Source organism: Eriocheir sinensis, chromosome 5, assembly GCF_024679095.1.
Source record: "Eriocheir sinensis breed Jianghai 21 chromosome 5, ASM2467909v1, whole genome shotgun sequence".
NCBI lineage: Eukaryota > Metazoa > Arthropoda > Malacostraca > Decapoda > Varunidae > Eriocheir > Eriocheir sinensis.
In genome coordinates this window covers 11869793-11890128 of record NC_066513.1, presented here as the reverse complement: position 1 = coordinate 11890128, position 20336 = coordinate 11869793, and the positions used below count along the sequence as shown (strand labels likewise).

At 45.3% G+C, this 20336-nt stretch overlaps 1 protein-coding gene across 4 annotated transcripts in view; it reads left to right on the top strand.

Moving 5' to 3' along the window:
- Nucleotides 1-20336, top strand: part of LOC126984331 (ubiquitin carboxyl-terminal hydrolase 8-like) — a 109854-nt gene that overhangs the window by 27092 nt on the left and 62426 nt on the right. For all 4 annotated transcript variants that reach the window (XR_007736591.1, XM_050837954.1, XM_050837946.1 and 1 more), the window contains one exon: nt 5554-5718. Coding sequence is in view for 3 of the 4 variants with exons in the window: in XM_050837954.1 (XP_050693911.1) it covers nt 5554-5718 (165 nt within the window). In the remaining variant the exon portion in view is untranslated. The remainder of the gene's footprint in view (nt 1-5553; nt 5719-20336) is intronic.

Here is a 20336-nt window from a genome sequence, read left to right as displayed (position 1 = left end):
CACTCGGGAACACAAAGTCACACTCGGGACACACGAAACACTCAGAAACCCAAGCACAAGCACGACTAAACACCCTCAAGTCACTCGCAAAAACACCGGAAGTACAACAGCACACTCAAAACACTCTGAAACCCACGCAGAGCACTATAAACATCCAAATCACACGTAAAAGCACTGGAAACACAACACACTCGAAACGCAGAACACTCGAAAACAGCCAAATCACACGCAGAAACACCGGAAACAAAACAGCACACTCAAAACGCTCTGAAACCCACGCAGTACACTTAGAAGCAGCCAAATCACACGCAAAAACACCGGAAACACAACACACTTGAATCACTCTGAAACCCACGCAGAACACCCGGAAACAGCCAGATCACACGCAAAAACACCGGAAACACAACGCACTTGAATCACTCTGAAACCCACGCAGAACACCCGGAAACAGCCAGATCACACGCAAAAACACCGGAAACACAACACACTTGAATCACTCTGAAACCCACGCAGAACACCCGGAAACAGCCAGATCACACGCAAAAACACCGGAAACACAACACACTTGAATCACTCTGAAACCCACGTAGAACACCCGGAGACAGCCAGATCACACGCAAAAACACCGGAAACACAAATCACAGAGGCAACCACAGGCAGAAACCACAAGCGAACACACACCAAAACACGTGTCGGGAAATCACAGGCAACACACAAGGTCCACAAGCGAGAACACACAAACGCCCAAGAGCACGACGAAAACACAGGGCAAGCGATGTTGTGGGGCGCAGCGGGGTGAGGTCACGACCTTCTCTCAGCAGAGGTCGGGTGTGAATGAACAAGCCTACAACCTTGCGCTCCTCAACGATCTAGAGCAGTTGGTTCAGCACCCTACACGTATTCTCGACCGTCTTGGAGACAGGCCCAACATACTATACCTCTTCCTTACCTCTAATCCTTCTGGTTACTCTGTCAAACTGTTCTCTCCGTTGGGCTTCTCCGATCACAACCTTATTTCTGTATCCTGTCCTATTGCTCCTGTACATCCTCTGGACCCACCGAAGAGGCGATGTTTCTGGCATTTTGCTTCGGCTCGGCGGGACGACTTGAGGATGTACTTTTCCGATTTCCCGTGGAATGATTACTGCTTCCAGGAGAGAGACCCCTCTACGTGTGCCCAGCGCATCACTGAGGTGATTGTCTCTGGAATGGAGGCATACATTCCACGTTCTTTCTCTACTCCTCATGCTAAAAAGCCTTGGTTTAATCATACTTGTTCTCGTGCTATTAAGATAGAGAGGCAGCTCACAAAAGGTACCAGAGCCTTCGCACTCCAGCTAACCATGATCTTTATATTTCTGCCTGGAACTGTGCCAAATCTATTCTTCAACTTGCTAAAAGCTCTTTCATAAATAGAAAATGTCAAAACCTTGCTTTTTCTAATTCTTCCCGTGACTTCTGGCACCTAGCCAAAAACATCTCCAATTTCACTTCTTCCTCTTTCCCACCTCTTTTTAACCCTGACGGCAGCACTGCCGTCTCATCTATCTCTCAGGCTGAACTCTTCACTCAAACTTTCTGTAACAACTCCACTCTGGACGATTCTGGGCATATTCCTCCTACTCATCCCCCCTCTGACTCTTTCATGCCTGTTATTATGATTCTTAAGAATGATGTTTTCTATGCCCTCTCTGGCCTCAACTCTCAGAAGACTTATGAACTTGATGGAGTGCCTCCTATTGTCCTTAAAAACTGTGCTTCCGTGCTGACACCCTGCCTGGTCAAACTCTTTCGCTTCGCCTATCAACATCTACCTTTCCTTCCTGTTGGGAGTACGCCTTCGTACAGCCTGTGCCTAAGAAGGGTGACCGTTCCAATCCCTCAAACTACCGCCCTATAGCTTTACTTTCCTGTCTATCTAAAGCTTTTGAATCAATCCTTAACCGGAAGATTCAAAAGCACCTTTCCACTTCTAAACTTCTATCTGATCGCCAGTATGGGTTCCGCAAGGTGCGTTCTACTGACGATCTTCTTGCTCTCTTAACTGACTCTTGGTCATCCTCTCTTAGCCGCGGTGAAACTTTCTCTGTTGCGGTAGACATATCGAAAGCCTTCAATAGAGTCTGGCACAAGTTTTTGCTTTCTAATCTGCCCTCTTTCGGATTCTATCCCTCTCTCTGTTCCTTTATCTCCAGTTTCCTTTCCGGCCGTTCTATCTTTGCGGTGGTAGACGGTCACTGTTTTTCCCTTAAACCTATTAACAGTGGTGTTCCACAGGGCTCCGTCCTATCACCCACTCTCTTCCTGTTATTCATCAATGATCTTCTTTCCATAACAAACTGTCTTGTCCACTCATACGCCGACGCTTCCACTCTGCATTATTCAACTTCTTTCAATAGAAGACCATCCCAACAGGAAGTACATGACTCCAGACCGGAGGCTGCAGAACGCTTAACCTCAGACCTTGCTGTCATTTCCGATTGGGGTAGAAGGAACTTTGTGTTCTTCAATGCCTCAAAAACTCAATTTATCCACCTATCAACTCGACACAATTTTCCAAACACCTATCCCATATTATTCAACAACACTCAGCTGTCACCTTCTTCAACACTAAATATCCTCGGTCTATCCTTAACTTAAAATCTTAACTGGAAACTTCGAATATCCTCTCTCACTAAATCAGCTTCCTCGAGGTTGGGCGTTCTGTATTGTCTCCGCCAGTTCTCCCCCGCACAGTTCCTATCCATATACAGGGGCCTTGTCCGCCCTCGTATGGGGTATGCATCTCACGTGATGGGGGGCTACACTCACACAGCTCTATTGGACAGAGTGGAGTCTAAAGCTCATCGTCTCATCAGCTTTCCTCCTCTTACTGATAGTCTTCTGCCTCTTAAATTCCGTCGCGATGTTGCCTCTCTTTCTATCTTCTATCGATTTTTTTCCCGCTGACTGATCTTTTGAACTTACTAACTGCATGCCTCACCCCTTCCCGCGGCCTCGCCTCACAAGACTTTCTAATCAAGCTCATCCCTGTACTGTCCAAACCCATTATGCAAGAGTTAACCAGTATCTTCACTCTTTCATCCCTCACGCTGGTAAACTGTGGAACAATCTTACCTCATCTGTATTTCCTCCTGCCTACTTGAACTCTTTCAAGAGGAGGGTATCAGGACACCTCTCCTCCCGAAATTGACCTCTCTTTTTGGCCACTCCTCTGTACTCCATTCAGGAGCAGTAAGTAGCGGGCTTTTTTTTCATTATTATTATTATTTTTTTTTTTAACGCCTTTGAACTCTCCTTTTCTGGAAAAAAAAATTATATATATATATATATATATATATATATATATATATATATATATATATATATATATATATATATATATATATATATATATATATATATATATGCAGGAGTGCTGGGTAGGTGTCAATGATCATGAACGGCAAGTGGCCTAACTTACCCCTCTTGTCTCTGGGATGAGGAGGCATGGAAGAGATGAAGGGCTGGGCATGAGTGTGTTGTAGGGGTGATGTTAGCAGCAACAGTCGGTTCTTGTACTTTGTACTTTTGGGGAAAATTTGCCCACCTGGCTTTATTTATTCCTGTGAAGGCTATCAAGAATTATAGTTTCCATATGGATGCACTTAACTGTAGAATGGCCTGCACAGGGAGATCATGATGGGGAGGATCTGCCACCCTATTTTAAGATATTATATGAAAAATATCGAAAATAAGTTAAATGCTCTGGCATGACCGTCTATGCATGAACTATCAAATGGCAGCTTTATTTATTTTATTCCCGTGAATTTAAATGTCCCACCGAGCCTGAGTTTAAATGTCAAAAAGTGGGCGTGGCGAGCTAGTCCTGGTGCGGGTGGCAGAAACTATTTCGTTACCTTATTTTCGATAAATATGATAAAATAATGACATGCCAATGTATTTTCGTGTATCTGGCAACTTTTATCCGGTCCACCACGGCTTTCCTGCCTCCCACTCAGATGAACTGGTGCCTGAGGGAAGACTTTTTTATTTACACCGCGGTCTTCCTTCATGAGTTCTCGCTGAGGCATTAGAACATTTACTTTTGCCCTGAAGCCTTTCACTGGTATCATGTCAAGGCGGAAACGGCATGTGGAGAAGAACTGCTGAATGGCAGCTTATACTGCGCGCCAAAACTGAAGTTCAAGTTCAAGCGCCTCGCCACTACAAGATCCCTCCCCACCACCACAACCACCATACCAATCGTTTCATTAAAACGTATGGTTGAAATGTATGAAAGTCAAGTATGCAGGACACTTTAGAGTGAAATTGATACGAAAGGATAGGCGGTGGCTGAGTGGTAGCGTGCTGGGCCCACATTCATCGCGTGATGGACAACGCAAATTCGAATTCCCATGCTACCACCCCGGATTTTTCAGTCACCGCCGAGTGACTTAAAACTACCCACATACTGTCCTGAAGACCATCCATCAACCCGGACTCTAGAGGAAACCGTCCAAATGAATCCAGAACGAGTTCTGGGGTGCAACATGAGCCAAGAGAAGATGGCGCCGTTATAAACACTTGCCTGCGCAAATACGGGCTGAGACCACGCACAGTTATAGCGTATGCCTTCAACTTTACCTTACTCTTCTATCAACACCAGTTCACCACCACCTGTCCTGTCCTCATATAATCGCCCAAACAGAAGCGAGGCGACAAGCCCCCCGACATTTGCTCCCATTGATTGAATGATTCTATCAACATTACTTCACCACCTTTGACAACTTCTTTGACAACACTCAGCTATCACCTTCTTCAACACTAAACATCCTCGGTCTATCCTTAACTCAAAATCTCAACTGGAAACTTCATATCTCTTCTCTTACTAAATCAGCTTCCTCGAGGCTGGGCGTTCTGTACCACCTCCGCCAGTTCTTCTCCCCCGCACAGTTGCTATCCATTTACAGGGGCCTTGTCCGCCCTCGTATGGAGTATGCATCTCACGTGTGGGGGGGCTCCACTCACACAGCTCTCTTGGACAGAGTGGAGGCTAAGGCTCTTCGTCTCATCAGCTCTCCTTCTCTTACTGATAGTCTTCTACCTCTTAAATTTCGCCGCCATGCTGCCTCTCTTTCAATCTTCTATCGATATTTTCATGCTGACTGCTCTTCTGAACTTGCTAACTGCATGCCTCCCCCCCTCCCGCGGCCTCGCCACACACGACTTTCTACTCAAGCTCATCCCTTTACTGTCCAAATCCCTTACGCAAGAGTTAACCAGCATCTTCACTTTTTCATCCCTCACGCTGGTAAACTCTGGAACAATCTTCCTTCATCTGTATTTCCTCCTGCCTACGACTTGAACTCTTTCAAGAGGAGGGTATCAGGACACCTCTCCTCCCGAAATTGTCCTGTCTTTCGGCTACTCATCTAACTCTTTTTAGGAGCAGTGAGTAGCGGGCTTTTTTTTAACATTTGTTACCTTTTTATTATGCCCTTGAACTGACTCCTCTGCTTAAAAAAAAAAAAAACACGTCTTATCCTCAAATAATCTTGATGACCCGAACAGGAGAGTGAATTTGGGGAGCACGAGGATGAAGAAGATGATAATGAAGAGGAAGAGGACGATGAGGAGTCAAGAATAGTAAACGACTTGGAGGAAGCTTTGCAGGGGGTCAACATTCAGCTGCCTCGCCTGGCCGTCACTGCCCCACCCTCTGTTTTGCCTCCCAAGGTAAGAATGTCTTTCCACACATCTAAAGCGGGTATTACACGGGAACGATTTTGATTGAGCAGGCCTCGTCAGGAAGCAAATGCTGCCAGAAGGGGCTCTGCTTCGCGACCGTAAGGGGTACTAGGGCGGACTACTCTGGGGCTATTTCTACTTCTCAGGGGACCCACTCACGTTAAACCGCGCGCCTCACTCTCTCTGATTCGCCGGCTGGTTCTCATGCTCCTCCCAACTCCATGAAGTCATCAGCCTCACACACACACACTCCTCCTCTCTTTTCTTCTCTCTCTCTCTCTCTCTCTCTCTCTCTCTCTCTCTCTCTCTCTCTCTCTCTCTCTCTCTCTCTCTCTCTGTTTACGTCTGCGACGCCGATCAAGATTGTCCATCTTGTTGTTGTTCTGTTATACGTTTTTAGTGTTATTTTTAAGGTGGTTCGTGTTAAGTGTTAGTTTAAGGCGCGAACTGTTATCTCACTCGTCACAGGGCCGGTGTTACCGTGGCCTGCTTCACAAGTTGATCGTAGTAGGTGAGAGAACACAATAGCCTTTAGTTAAGTGAGGTAGATGATGTGTGGCCTAGCGGACCCGTAAATTTCACTTTTGTTCAATTGGTTCACTTTTCTCTCTCTCTCTCTCTCTCTCTCTCTCTCTCTCTCTCTCTCTCTCTCTCTCTCTGGTATGTTAAAAGTGCGATTAGTTTTAACTATATTTATAGTTTTACACAATAGTTACAAAGTTTATGTGAGCTGTCGCCCGCACACCCTGAAGAGGGCGATGTGCTCGTCCTCGCGGCCCACTGTGATCTGCCTCCTCCTGTCCGCGGTGGAGGTATAAGTGTGCGTAGATAATCCACCGGAAGTGTTGATCTTCCGGTTCGGAGTCTTGCTGATTTCACCGTCGGCTCAGCACAGTTCTCACGGCCAATAAGCACGCCGTAAGCACACCACAAGCACACCCTAGCACCTACGTGTTCCCTAGCATCCTGTGGTGACACTGATCATGTGTTTCGACACATACAGTCATTCATTCATATGTACATTGATAATATATATATATATATATATATATATATATATATATATATATATATATATATATATATATATATATATATATATATAAAACCCGCTGAGTTAGTACACATTGCGAGACTGTAACATGGGTAGGTGTACACTAATTTTAAAGGTCGGGTGAGTCACGGGGTCGCAACTTTTAGATGACCGAGCGATGTAAAAATATATATATATATATATATATATATATATATATATATATATATATATATATATATATATATATATATATATATATATATATATATATATATATATATATATATATATATATATATATATATATATATATATATATATATATATATAAGTCGCGACCCCGTGACTCACCCGACCTTTAAAATTAGTGTACACCTACCCATGTTACGGTCTCGCAATGTGTACTAACTCAGCGGGTTATTGCAACATTTGCCTGAGGATGGTTGTGCAAAGTCAGAGCCCACTTAACAAGGCAAAACAAGGGATGACAATGATGATAAAAATAACCACAGGAACAACAATAGAAGGGTAATGTACATATGGGGCAAGGTAAACCGGTAGAGAGTCATGGACAGCTGATTCCAATTCCGAGAAATTTGAAAAGGTTAGCTCGGAAAGACTATTTGTTACATACTTTATCCTAGAAAAGGTGAGATTCACTAAACTGTCAATAGGATAGATTGGGATGGCATTTGTGGCTGTAAATCCATGATGGAGCTTCTCCGGAAAGGTCGTCAAATTGACAGAACGTAGGGAACAAGCCACCCGTACCGCCAAGTGACCTGCAACCTCTCCATAAGTTGATCCTTTAGGACAGACCACTGTCACAAAAAAATGGTAGTGTGAAAAAGAAGTAGTGAAATCCGGAGAACTTCCTGTGGAAAAGTGGTTTAAGGACGACGTGACGATAGGGGCAACTCTCTAGAGCTTTAGAAGCATCTGACTGGGTCAGCACCGCTTCGCAGATACCATCTGTCAACGGTAGGAAAGCAAACAGTGACGCTTAGCAAAAATAGAGATTGTGATACTCTGTTTTGCAGGTCCCCAGGTCTGACATCTGACCCGTTGCATAAAGCGACAAATCATTACGAATTAATACCACTGTGGCAGGTAAGTCTAGCACCATCACCGAGTCATTGACAGAGAAAGGGAAAGGTTCCAGCTGATAAGCCTCAAACTCATCCTTTAACTTGAAGGGAACGTGAATCACTATAGCTTCCGACGTCAGGAATGACTCCAGCAAGGGATAGTAGAAGTGTATGGCATGTATATCAAACAAAGGTGTTAGTTGGTGTTCCTCTTCTCCTGTTTTTAAAGTCCTTCGTAGATCTCTGACAGGGAAAAGAGAAGAAGTAACCCTACCACAATCTGCATCCACTACATTCTGAATTACTAGTGCATTAGTATGGAGGACAGAGTTGCCTGCACTCTCCAAGGCAGGCAAGGCTTGCTGAACACGTGCCATTTCGTACAGATTTCCCATGCCGGTAAACAACTCATTAAAGGAAGTCCCTAAGGTTCGAGAATAAGCAGCAATGTCCTGTACCGCATGCTCAAGTCTGGAAATGTGTAAGAAATTCATCCGAATGGTTTTGTGTTGAGTAGCAGCAAGTGAGGCCAAGTGGTTATACCTATCCCGCAGTTCCTACACATCCTCATCCATCACGGTTCCAAACAACATGCGGGAAAGTTGCCCAATCCCATTGACCAAGCCTCGCTTAGTACGGTTAGAAAAGGAAAGGTCTGCGTAGTTCTCCAAAGCCAGGGTTAGAGTGTCATTCAAGTACCTTATGCGCTCATGCATCAGACACGTAATACCCTCTACAGGAGCATTCTTATCCAGCTGCAACACAAACTCATTCACTTGTTCCGTTATTGCCCTCAGTGTGCCCGGTATTTCCACCAGAGCAGTAAACGGGTACTGGACCCACAGGACATCCTCAACCAGAGAAACCCGATCCAAATGAGCAGAGAGGGCTCCCGGCTTGAGGTGAGCAGGGTCCGCAGCCAGAACGGAGCGCAAGAGGAAGTAGAAGGCGAGGGGCAACATTTCCTGGAACCAAGCAGATAACGCTTATTGGCGAGGACGCAGGTTATAATCATGTGGTGGAAAGATAGACAAGGCATCGTCAGGCTGAGGTAAAAAGGCGGTTCTCGCGGGTTCAACTAAAGTCGAATCAAGGACCTCAGGCTGGGCGTCAGTCTTTTTGAGGCGATCACTATGCAAAATTTCATACGAATTAAAAATGAGGTCATAAAGCTCAAATTTGTGTAAACCTAGTTGTCTAACTATCTGGTGTGGGCCCACGAATTTAAGGGACAACTTCGAATGTCTCTCTGGGACTCAAAGCATAACAAAGTCACCCACTTTCAAGGAAACAGGGGCGGCACGCTTGTGTTGCTGTAAGCACATAGCCTCAGCTGTAGCCAGTAGTCTCTCTTTGACGTTTCTATGAATATCTGAGAAAACTTTGAGTTGAACCTTAGAATATATGTATATATACAGGTGAATGAGAACTACTAAGCAGGTCATATGGAAGTCTCTTCTCAACCCCAAAAAATATGTAGTGGGGAGATTGTCCCGTTGACTCACAAACACGGCTGTTTATGCTTGCTGCAACATATGCTAGCCAGTCCTCCCAAATATGCTGAAGTCCGCTAACAACCGGGCGCAAGACATCTAAAATTTTCCTTTTAGCGCGTTCAACAAGGCCGTTGCTGGCTGGGTGATAACTGGCTGTAAAACTTTGTGTAATGCCAAACTGTTTGCATATTTCTTCCAAAAGTTGATTGCGAAACTCAGTCCCATTATCACTTAACAACACCCTAGGTGTGGAGTATGGGCAAATTAGATGACTTATTAAGGCATGAGCAATGGACTTAGCAGATTCATCTTTCACCGGGGCTAATACAACGTACCGCGACAAGTGATCTACACAAACCAAGAGATATTTAGAGCCCTGGTGGCTGGCAGGAAGCTGTAGCAAGTCAATAGAAACTACATCCCAAGGTCGGTCAGGGGGCGGGTATTCTAGGATCGGTGCAGGGCTAGGCACCGTCCCCTTATGTTGGGCACACTTGACACACTTAGCCACATACGCGTCAATATCTACACGCATACTGTAGTTGGCCAAAAATAGACCGCTCGGGCTGCTGATAATGTGCGTTCCCTCCCCGGGTGACCAGCAATCACCGCGTCATGAGCTAAGTTCAGTACCGCAGGTACATAACACTCTGGTATCATAAACTGTGCGACAGACTGCGTTTTACGGAGCCAATAGCGGCACAAGACGTCGTCCTGTGACAAGAAAAATTGTGAAAAAGACACAGGTAGTGGCGGGAGACTTGTTTCATCACCCGATTCCAGAGCGTATATTACTTTACTCCAAACGTTATGTCGACGCTGGGCTGCTGCTAAATCCCTTAGAGTGAAATTTTCAATTGCAGTAGGCGTTTCTACCATTGAGCCAACTGGTACATTTCTAGACAGTGAATCCGCGACGACGTTGGCGCGCCCTGGTAAATACTTAAAAGCTGGCCTAAATTCCTGGATGGTCAGGTACCACCGTGCGAGTCGACCGGTGAGGTTTCTACCCTTAAAAAGCTCGGTGACTGGCGCTTGGTCCGTAAATACAGTGATAGGATAGCCAAGGATAATATCCCTAAAATGTTTAAGGGCCCAAACAACCGCTAGGGTTTCTTGATGGGTCACTGAATAGTTCGACTCAGCCTGGTTTAAAGTACGACTTGCGTACGCAATAGCGCGATTTTTACCGCGAGCGTCCGGTTGCATCAAAACAGCACCAAGTCCTAGGGCTGAGGCATCTGTATAAGTGTGAAAGGGACGTTGTAGTTCGGGAATGCCAAGGCTGGAGCGTTGATTAACGCTGACTTCAAGTCTGTAAAACTCTTGTGTTGTTGGGCATTCCAATGTAATGGTACCTCTTTCTTTAAAAGTTGTGTTAGAGGCGAAGCAATTTTGGCAAAACCTTGTATGAAAGGCCTATAGTAGCCGGACAACCCAAGAAAAGACCGAACGTTTGCGAAGGTTTGGGGTTGCGGAAAATTCTTTATGGCCGATAATTTATCGTCCATCGTGTGGATTCCATCTCCATCAACAGTGTGGACTAAAAAGGTGATTTTTGGCTTTAAAAAATCAGATTTATTCAGCTTGGCCTTAAGGCCAGCTTCTCTAAGTTTAAGCAGAACTGCTTCCAATTTAGCTAGGTGACTGTCGCCATCCTTGCTACAGATGATTAAATCATCTAAATATGCGTAGACGCCTTTGCCTATCATGTCTGAGAACAATGTGTTGATCATCCTCTGAAAAGTAATCGGTGCGGTTTTGAGGCCGAATGGCATCCTTAACCATCCAAAATGACCGCTAGGGGTACTAAAGGCTGTAATCTCTCTGGATTCAACTGTCATCGGCACCTGCCAGTACCCACTTGAAAGGTCAAACGGGCCCTTAATTTCGGGGTAATCGACCACTTTGACAAAAGAGTCGACAGATGAGGCCTGACATGTCTTGTCGCCGGCGTCATTTTTTAGCGTAACTGGACCGCCAGTGGCTTTAACCACTAAAGCTACGGTCCTACTTCCCTCGCGTACCGTGTTAAGGGTGGACTCTATCGCTAGCGTGTTCACACGACTAGGCCCTTCTAGGCAGACGTCACAACCTACGGTGGCGTTAGGGACTGACACGGGGATGTGCATTGCGGTTCGTTGAGGGATTTCATGATTCCCTACGACTATCGCATTGATATTTTTCCATCCCCTGAAAACATCAGGTGGTGTTGGTGGTTTATCATGAAGTGAGGTGGTGCCCGCGTCATGCACCGACACCGTGGAAAGAGTCGGAACGGTATGCACTACCGACTCAGCTAAAGAAGCACTTTCCCGACCCTTGCTGAGTGTTTCCTTTCTTTCCCAGGGAGAAGCGAAGCGCACAGGTTGATCCATGGCCTTGTAACATCTCCCTTGAAACCTTTCTGTATTAATATCTGGAATTATTACCACGCGGTTGGACCTCAGCGACGACAACCCAAGAAGACCGTCAGACGGTAGTGAAAAGTTTGACGTCACGTAAAAATCCAAACGCATGACAGGGGTGTTTCGTCCCAAACTCACTGGCAAACACACAACCCCAAGGATGTTCAGCCTGTCGGTGGTGACATCGCAAAGGCTTAGGTCAGAGAGTCGTAGCTGGTAGCGGCCTCCCCGCGACGCGCGTTTTAAAGCTATGTACGTCTTTTCCGACAACACATTAACCGCAGCGCCGGTGTCGACCGCAAATGACGCTTGTAGCGGACCCAGCTTTACTTTAAGTGCCATAATTTCAGGCTGACTGCACGCGGCCACAACAGATTCAAACAAGCTACTATTTTCAGCCTGCACTGTAGTCTCAATTTCCTCTGGCGCCCGGGTTGCTACCCTGGGTCGTTTTTTGAGGGGCGCTCGGCTTCCCCCGACCCCTTCACGAACTTTCCTATTCGCTCCTTCTTCAACTCTATCACAGGGAAACACTCCTCTGGATAAAACAGGACTTGCCAGTGTTATAGCCCTCGGCACGACTTTTTGATGTGGCCGGGGTCTTCTGAGAAGCAGACTTGCCTGACATCTGCGAGCTTCCTCTTTCTTTCTTTGCCCTGCGATCCCGGTGACGTTTTATACAATAGTCAATCGTATGACCGTCTCGCTGACAATAAGAACAGTGACGTTTAGGCTTTTCGGTGGCGGACGCCACCACCGATGAGGACGCGCTAACATTAGCGGCCTTCTGTTGGACAGCGGCTACAGTGGGAACTGGCGCTCCCGTCTTTCTCCTCAATTTTGTTCTTGAGTTTAAGGACGAAATCGTGCAACTTGTCAGTGGGGCCGTAGGCTAGGGATAAAGAACTTTTTCGAAACTGACCCTTGATGACAGCCATGTACATGAAAAATTCCAGAAATTTGATCACATTAGATAGAGACATATTCTCTCCCTCTGTCCAGCCACCAGCTCTCAAATATGAGCTCAAATTAGTAGACAACCCATAGGCGTTCAATTGCCCGGCAAAAAGACCTTTACTCTCAACAGTTGAAATCAAGGTGGTCACAGCTACATTTACGCCCTTGACGAGGCTGTGTTTAACATTCCCCCCAAATGATTCCAGAAAATGTGACCGAAACTGGTCATAATCTTTGGTTTGTTGCGGTTCCATGAACGCGCTGGTGCACATGAGAGATGAAGCTTCTGTTCCTGGATCTAATGAAGGTGATTTTATCTCCCGGTTCTGACACAAATGAATTATTCATGACATCCTCGCATTGTAGGATGAAGTCCTAAGCAGTGTAATCCGCTTCATTGCCTGCGAAAGCCCTGACTGATGCCGTAGTCGGCAGAAGTTTAATGGTATTAGTAGCCATTGTGGGTTGTTGGTTATTTAAGTTACCTTGGTTATCATGCAGGTGGGAAGGAGAAGGAGGAGGAGTAGGAACCCTCTTATGAGTTGCACCACTCCTTAGGTTACGGTAACCGTCATCCTTGACGACATCTTCCGAGTCCTTTACCAACTTCTGATATTTTTCGGTCAAAGCTTTTAACTCCGGGTCAGGTTGTCCTGCCATTTAAAAAGAGGCATTAGTAAAATGAGGCTTCATGAGAGGAATATAGTAAAAAGGAAAGTATTACCGCTGAACTGAACTAAAGGTAATGATCATTCACCGCTAACTGGAAGCTCACTCGCTCCAGATGCTTCTAAAATGCATGAAAAAAAGGAAAAGAATAACGAGTGAGTAATTAGCACAATAAAAATACCTCCTCCACTGTGCAATAAAACACATAAAAGACAGGAGAAAATAAAATGAATGACTATACCTAAGATACGAACGATGTTACAATTCAGGAAAAATACTAAGCATCCACATGTCAGAAACTCAACAGCTGAAAAACGAAAATTAGATAGTGCTCCCCACGCCTAAACACGTGAACATAAAAGTAATTTCACCTAAAATATTGGTACAAGTGGTGTAATTACTGGAACCGTATTAATGTAGTGTCAGCTAAAAATGTGAATATCATGAAAACGTGAAGACTGCAAACCGGAACACTGCTACTCCTCGATCCTCGGCTGGCTTGCCTGCGAGGGAGGCGTCGTCGTCCTGGGCAGCGGTGAGGGAGGCGGCCGTCGTCGTCGCCTGGTAGCGGGGAGGAATAGGCTGGTTTACACGGACGACAGTTTTGCCACGATATGCCACGACAAACTGTCGTGCCACCTCGTGTCCGTGTAAATACAACTGTCGTGGCAGCCCGTGGACTCCTCGTGACTTTGTTGTGCCACCCCGCGGCCTTGTCGCGACAACCCGAAAAATTTTGAACATGCTCAATATTTGGTCACGACAGTGCCACGAGAAAAATGTTAAATCTGTCGTGCCCATTCTGTCGTGCCACCTCGTAGCCCCTTCACGACAAGGGCACGACACCTCGTGGCGCCCCGTGGCCCGTCGTGGCAGAAGATGAACTGTCGTGGCAGCCTCGTGCCACCTGAAACGCCCCTCGTGCCCCTTGTCGTGGCCCGTTTTCGTGTGTGTAAAAGCAATTGTCGCGACCTGCACGGGGCGTGCACGACAAGGGCACGATAGATGCGCGACAACTTTTCTCGTGGCCTTCTCGTGCCCAGCTTGTGTCACGACATTTGTCGTGGCATGTCGTGGCAAAACTGTCGTCCGTGTAAACCAGCCTAATGGGCGGTGGAGCAACCACGCCCCCGCAAAAGGTCCGAGGTTGACTGGCGAAGACAAGTGCCAACCTACGACAGGCTGGGTCGTAGGTAAACGATGGGGTGCCTCATAGACACCTCCGATGAAGGCTTGTTGTGTGGAGTTGTGGGGCGAGGCGGGCGGGGCAGTGTGCTGACTCGACTCACGGGGCAGTAAAGGTTGCGCGCTGATCGTCAGCGTTTTGCATGCTGTGTCCGATAGCGTTCACTGCCCTCACACACTGTTCACGCTCGCACACAATGTTCACTATTATGTTATATTAGAGAGTTATAACACTTCGGAGTAGTTCGTAACCACGCTACCCACCATTTATGTTATACGTTTTTAGTGTTATTTTTAAGGTGGTTCGTGTTAAGTGTTAGTTTAAGGCGCGAACTGTTATCTCACTCGTCACAGGGCCGGTGTTACCGTGGCCTGCTTCACAAGTTGATCGTAGTAGGTGAGAGAACACAATAGCCTTTAGTTAAGTGAGGTAGATGATGTGTGGCCGAGATGAGCCGTAAAGTTCACTTTTGTTCACTTCTCTCTCTCTCTCTCTCTCTCTCTCTCTCTCTCTCTCTCTCTCTCTCTCTCTCTGGTATATTAAAAGTGTGATTAATTTTAACTATATTTACAGTTTTACACAATAGTTACAAAGTTTATGTGAACTGTCGCCCGCACACCCTGAAGAGGGCGATGTGCTCATCCTGGCGGCCCACTGTGATCTGCCTCCTTTAGTCCGCGGTAGAGGTATAAGTGTGCGTAGATAATCCACCGGAAGTGTTGATCTTCCGGTGCGGAGTCTTGCTGATTCAACCGTCGGCTCAGCACAGTTCCTACGGCAAATAAGCACGCCGTAAGCACATCATAAGCACACCCTAGCGCCTACGTGTTCCCTAACATCCTGTGGTGACACTGATCATGTGTTTCGACACATAGGCATACATTCATATGTACATTGATAATATATATATTACATCGCTCGGTCACCTAAAAGTTGCGACCCCGCGACTCACCGCTGCCACCACTTATGTTATACGTTTTTAGTGTTATTTTTAAGGTGGTTCGTGTTAAGTGTTAGTTTAAGGCACGAACTGTTATCTCACTCGTCACAGGGCCAGTGTTACCGTGGCCTGCTTCTCAAGTTGATTGTAGTAGGTGAGATAACACAATAGCCTTTAGTTAAGTGAGGTAGATGATGTGTGGCCAAGAGGACCCGTAAAGTTCACTTTTGTTCACTTAGTTCACTTCTCTTTCTCTCTCTGGTATATTAAAAGTGTCATTAGTTTTAACTATATTTACAGTTTTACACAATAGTTACAAAGTTTATGTGAACTGTCGCCCGCACACCCTGAAGAGGGCGATGTGCTCGTCCTCGCGGCCCACTGTGATCCTTCTGTCCGCGGTGGAGGTATAAGTGTGCGTAGATAATCCACCGGAAGTGTTGATCTTCCGGTGCTGAGTCTTGCTGATTCCACCGTCGGCTCAGCACAGTTCTCACGGCCAATAAGCACTCCGTAAGTACATCATAAGCACACCCTAGCGCCTACGTGTTCCCTAGCTTCCTATGGTGACACTGATCATGTGTTTCGACACATACAGTCATACATTAATATGCACATTGATAATATATATATATATATATATTACAGTTCTCTTCAAGTTGTTTTCCTGTCCTACCCATGCATTGTAGACATGACATTGTATAATAACATTTGTTAGCCCTGATGAACCCTTCAACATGGCATTATAAACAAAGTCGGCAGTTTTTTTTTAACGTCTTGGCCTGTGGCGCCGGTAGGCCTGATGGTCGGCCCCAGCCCGATGTGGCGCAGGCAAGTGTTTATAGTGGCGCCATCTTTAGTTTTCAGCATTTTCCATTTTAGACCCCTAGTTGCATAATATAAATTGTTGGGGGTGTGTTTGAGGGTCATGCTGCGCCGATCTAGCACAGTTTTTGTGCTATTAACACTTGTTTGTACTATGAATTTTTATAGGTAGTTGTATAGATAGTTTATTTATAGTAGTTTATTGATAGCTCTCGCTCTCTCTCCTCTCCCTTCCTTCAGGCCTTCAGCCTTAACAACAGCTTACAGACTCTTTGCAGGGAGCTTGACATCAAGTTCTTTGACGCTTGCGACAATTTCTACGGACAAGGTGAGCCCTTCCAAAGAGACGTACTCCACCTGTCCCCCGTCGGAGCAAGCAGATTCGGAAGGCTCCTTAACGATGCAGCACGTGACACCCGGACAAAAAACTGCTCTTGGCCGCGTCTCTTGTTAGGAATTAGGTCAGTTAACCAAAGGATTAGAGAAATTAACTATTTCCCTTATGGAACTAGTCTCGGGCCAAGAGTTCAAGCCAACTATGAGTATCGTCTGAGCTCAAATAAGCCTTGGATGGTACTTAATACTTCGCTCATCCCGAGACAATATCACCGTATTCACTGCCTGAGACTAAACACATTTACCATGAAAGGAATAACAATAGTTCAGTGTTTCCTTTCATGAAATAATAAATAATTCCCCTTGCGGAATTATTAAAGAGCAAGGATAATTTAACCGATCGAAAGCCACGCTATCTGGCGAGGGAAATTCAAAATACCCCTTCAGACCCACGTGGTTGGCTTTCGGCCCACTACATCATCTGCTCTCAAGGAAACAACACCTCAGCGCTTTCGCCCCAAATTAACTCGCGGCAGTGCTGATTTATACTTAGTCTCGAGGACAACAGGACTCCTCTAGGACGTACTTCAAGAGACCACTTCTTTTGAAACCTTTCGAAAGATAAGTGCCTCCTACAGTGATTACAAATAGGTATTACTATCAGGCCTGTTAGGATTATCGTTGTAACGCTGGGAGGTGCTTGCAGGGGAAAGCCCGGCACCCCTGCTGTATTAGTGGTAAGTGGTTTGTGTTTTTTTTTGTGGAGTTGTCCTGGAGAGGTCTTGCGAGAAACATAACCGTTGGGTACGGTAAATTCACTGTATTACAACACTCTCTACACCGCCCGTGTAAATAGGTGGCATGCAACACAACAAACGCCAAACCGTGAACCTGCAAGTAACACCACCTCCATTACTAAACCTCAAAATAATATAACAGTCTTATGTTTCAATGCCCGTAGCCTAAGGAAAAGGTTTGATGAATTGAGATGTCTTGTTTCAAAAGAAAATCTTTATGTAATTGCTATAACCGAAACATTTATTGATACCACAAATATTGATTTAAGTTCAGAATACAACACAGATGGCTGCAGACTCTTTAGCAGAGATCGTATTAACCGCAGAGGTGGTGGTGTCGCCCTTTACGTCAAAAGCTATTTGCAACCCACTGACAGAACACCAAGAGACAGTAACGTTGAACATTTGTGCGTGCGAGTAAACATTGTAAAAATCAATTTAAATATATCCGTCACCTACAGGCCTCCCGGGCAATCACTCGAAGATGATGTTGAAATGTACAGTGTGTTAAGGCAGTCACTTAATAACAGCGACTCACTGATATTAGGAGACTTTAATCTCCCTCATATTGACTGGGCGTCAGTGTCGGGTACAGAAAGAAAGTCACATAGGATGATCGAATTTTTAGAAGATAATTACCTAAGTCAAATGGTTCCTGAGGCCAACTCGACAAAATAACATATTAGAACTTGTTATAGCGAACCAAGATAACCTAGTCAGTAATGTAACGGTAGGAGAACATATTGGTTCTTGCGATCATAAATTAATGCTCGTCGATATTAGAGCTCAAACAACAGTGACTGATAAAAAAGTAAAGGTGTCCAATTTCAAAATAGCAAATATCGTAGAAATCCGAAAAAAACTTACAGAAATACAACTACCAGATGATTGCAACGTAGAGGAAGCCTGCCTAAACTTTAAAAATCATTTACTCACTCAGCAGAACACATTTGTCCCATTTTGCGAGAAGCGAAGTAACACTAATAAAAGTCCACCTTGGTTTAATAGCGAAATTAAGCAGATTCGGATTAAGGAGAGAGAATTGTCTTACAGACTAAAGAAAGAGCAAAACACGCCCGAAAACACTAGGCTTTATCATGAAGCCAGGCGGCGAGTAAAAAGATATGTATGTCAGGCAAAGCGAAGATATGAAGAAAACATTGCTGCCAACTAAAAAAAAATAATCTAAAATTCTTCTTCAGTTATATAAACAACAGGAAGGCAATCAGAAGTGGAATTGAACCTCTAACTAACAGAGACGGGGAATTGGTGATTGACAGCCTACACGTTGCGAACTAGTTAAACAATTATTTTTCCTCGGCATTTAATTAATTAATACTCATCCCGCCAATACCACCACAACCAGCGACGACAACAGTACTAACGTAAATATCGTTCATGTATTGCCTAAATTTGTAATAAGTACCGACGAAGTTCTAAATGCTCTCTAATCCATTAAAACAAATAAAAGTCCAGGACCTGACAAAGTATAGAGATAGGTCCACATCGTTGATGTAAATAATGAAGAGTACTGGGCCAAGAACTGAGCCCTGAGGGATGCAGCTCACAAAAGGTACTAGAGCCTTGGAACTCCCGCTAACCATGATCTTTACATTTCCGCCCGGAATCGTGCCAAATCTATTCTTCGACTTCCCAAAAGCTCTTTCATCCATAGCAAATGTCAAAACCTTGCTTTCTCTAAATCTTCCAGAGACATCTGGCATCTAGCCAAAAATATCTCCTCCAACTTCACTTCTTCTTCTTTCCCTCCTCTCCTTAACCCTGACGGCAGCACCGCCGTCTCATCTATCTCAAAGGGTGAACTCTTCGCTCAAACTTCCTGTAACAACTCCATTCTGGACGATTCTGGGCATATTCCTCCTACTCATCCCCCCTCTGACTCCTTTATACCTGTTATTAAGATTCTTCAGAATGATGTTTTCTATGCCCTCTCTGGCCTCAACTCTCAGAAGGCTTATGGACCTGATGGAGTGCCTCCTATTGTCCTTAAAAACTGTGCCTCCGTGCTGACACCCTGCCTGGTCAAACTCTTTCGCCTCTGCCTGTCAAAATCTACCTTTCCTTCCTGCTGGAAGTACACCTTCATACAGCCTGTACCTAAGAAGGGTGACAGTTCCAATCCCTTAAACTACCGTCCTATAGCTTTACTTTCCTGTCTATCTAAAGCTTTTGAATCAATCCTTAACCGGAAGATTCAAAAGCACCTTTCCACTTCTGACCTTCTATCTGATCGCCAGTATGGGTTCCGCAAGGGGCGTTCTACTGGCGATCTTCTTACTCAGTTACCTGATTCTTGGTCATCCTTTCTTAGCCGTTTCGGTGAAACTTTCGCAGTTGCGCTAGAAATATCGAAAGCTTTCGAAGGAGTCTGGCACAAGTCTTGCTTTCTAAACTGCCCTCTTTCGGATTCTATCCCTCTCTGTTCCTTTATCTTCAGTTTCCTTTCCGGCTGTTCTATCTCTGCTGTGGTAGACGGTCACTGTTCTTCCCCTAAACCTATCAACAGTGGTGCCCCACAGGGCTCTGTCCTATCACCCACTCTCTTCCAGTTATTCATCAATGATATTCTTTCCATAACAAACTGTCCTATCCACTCATATGCTGATGACTCCACTCTGCATTATTCAACTTCTTTCAACAGAAGACCCTCTCAACAGGAATCACATGACTCCAGACTGGAGGCTGCAGAACGCTTAACCTCAGACCTTGCTGTCATTTCCGATTGGGATAAAAGGAACCTTGTGTCCTTCAATGCCTCAAAACCCCAATTTCTCCACCTAACAACTCGACACAATCTTCCAAACACCTATCCCCTATTCTTCGACAACACTCATGTCACCTTCTTCA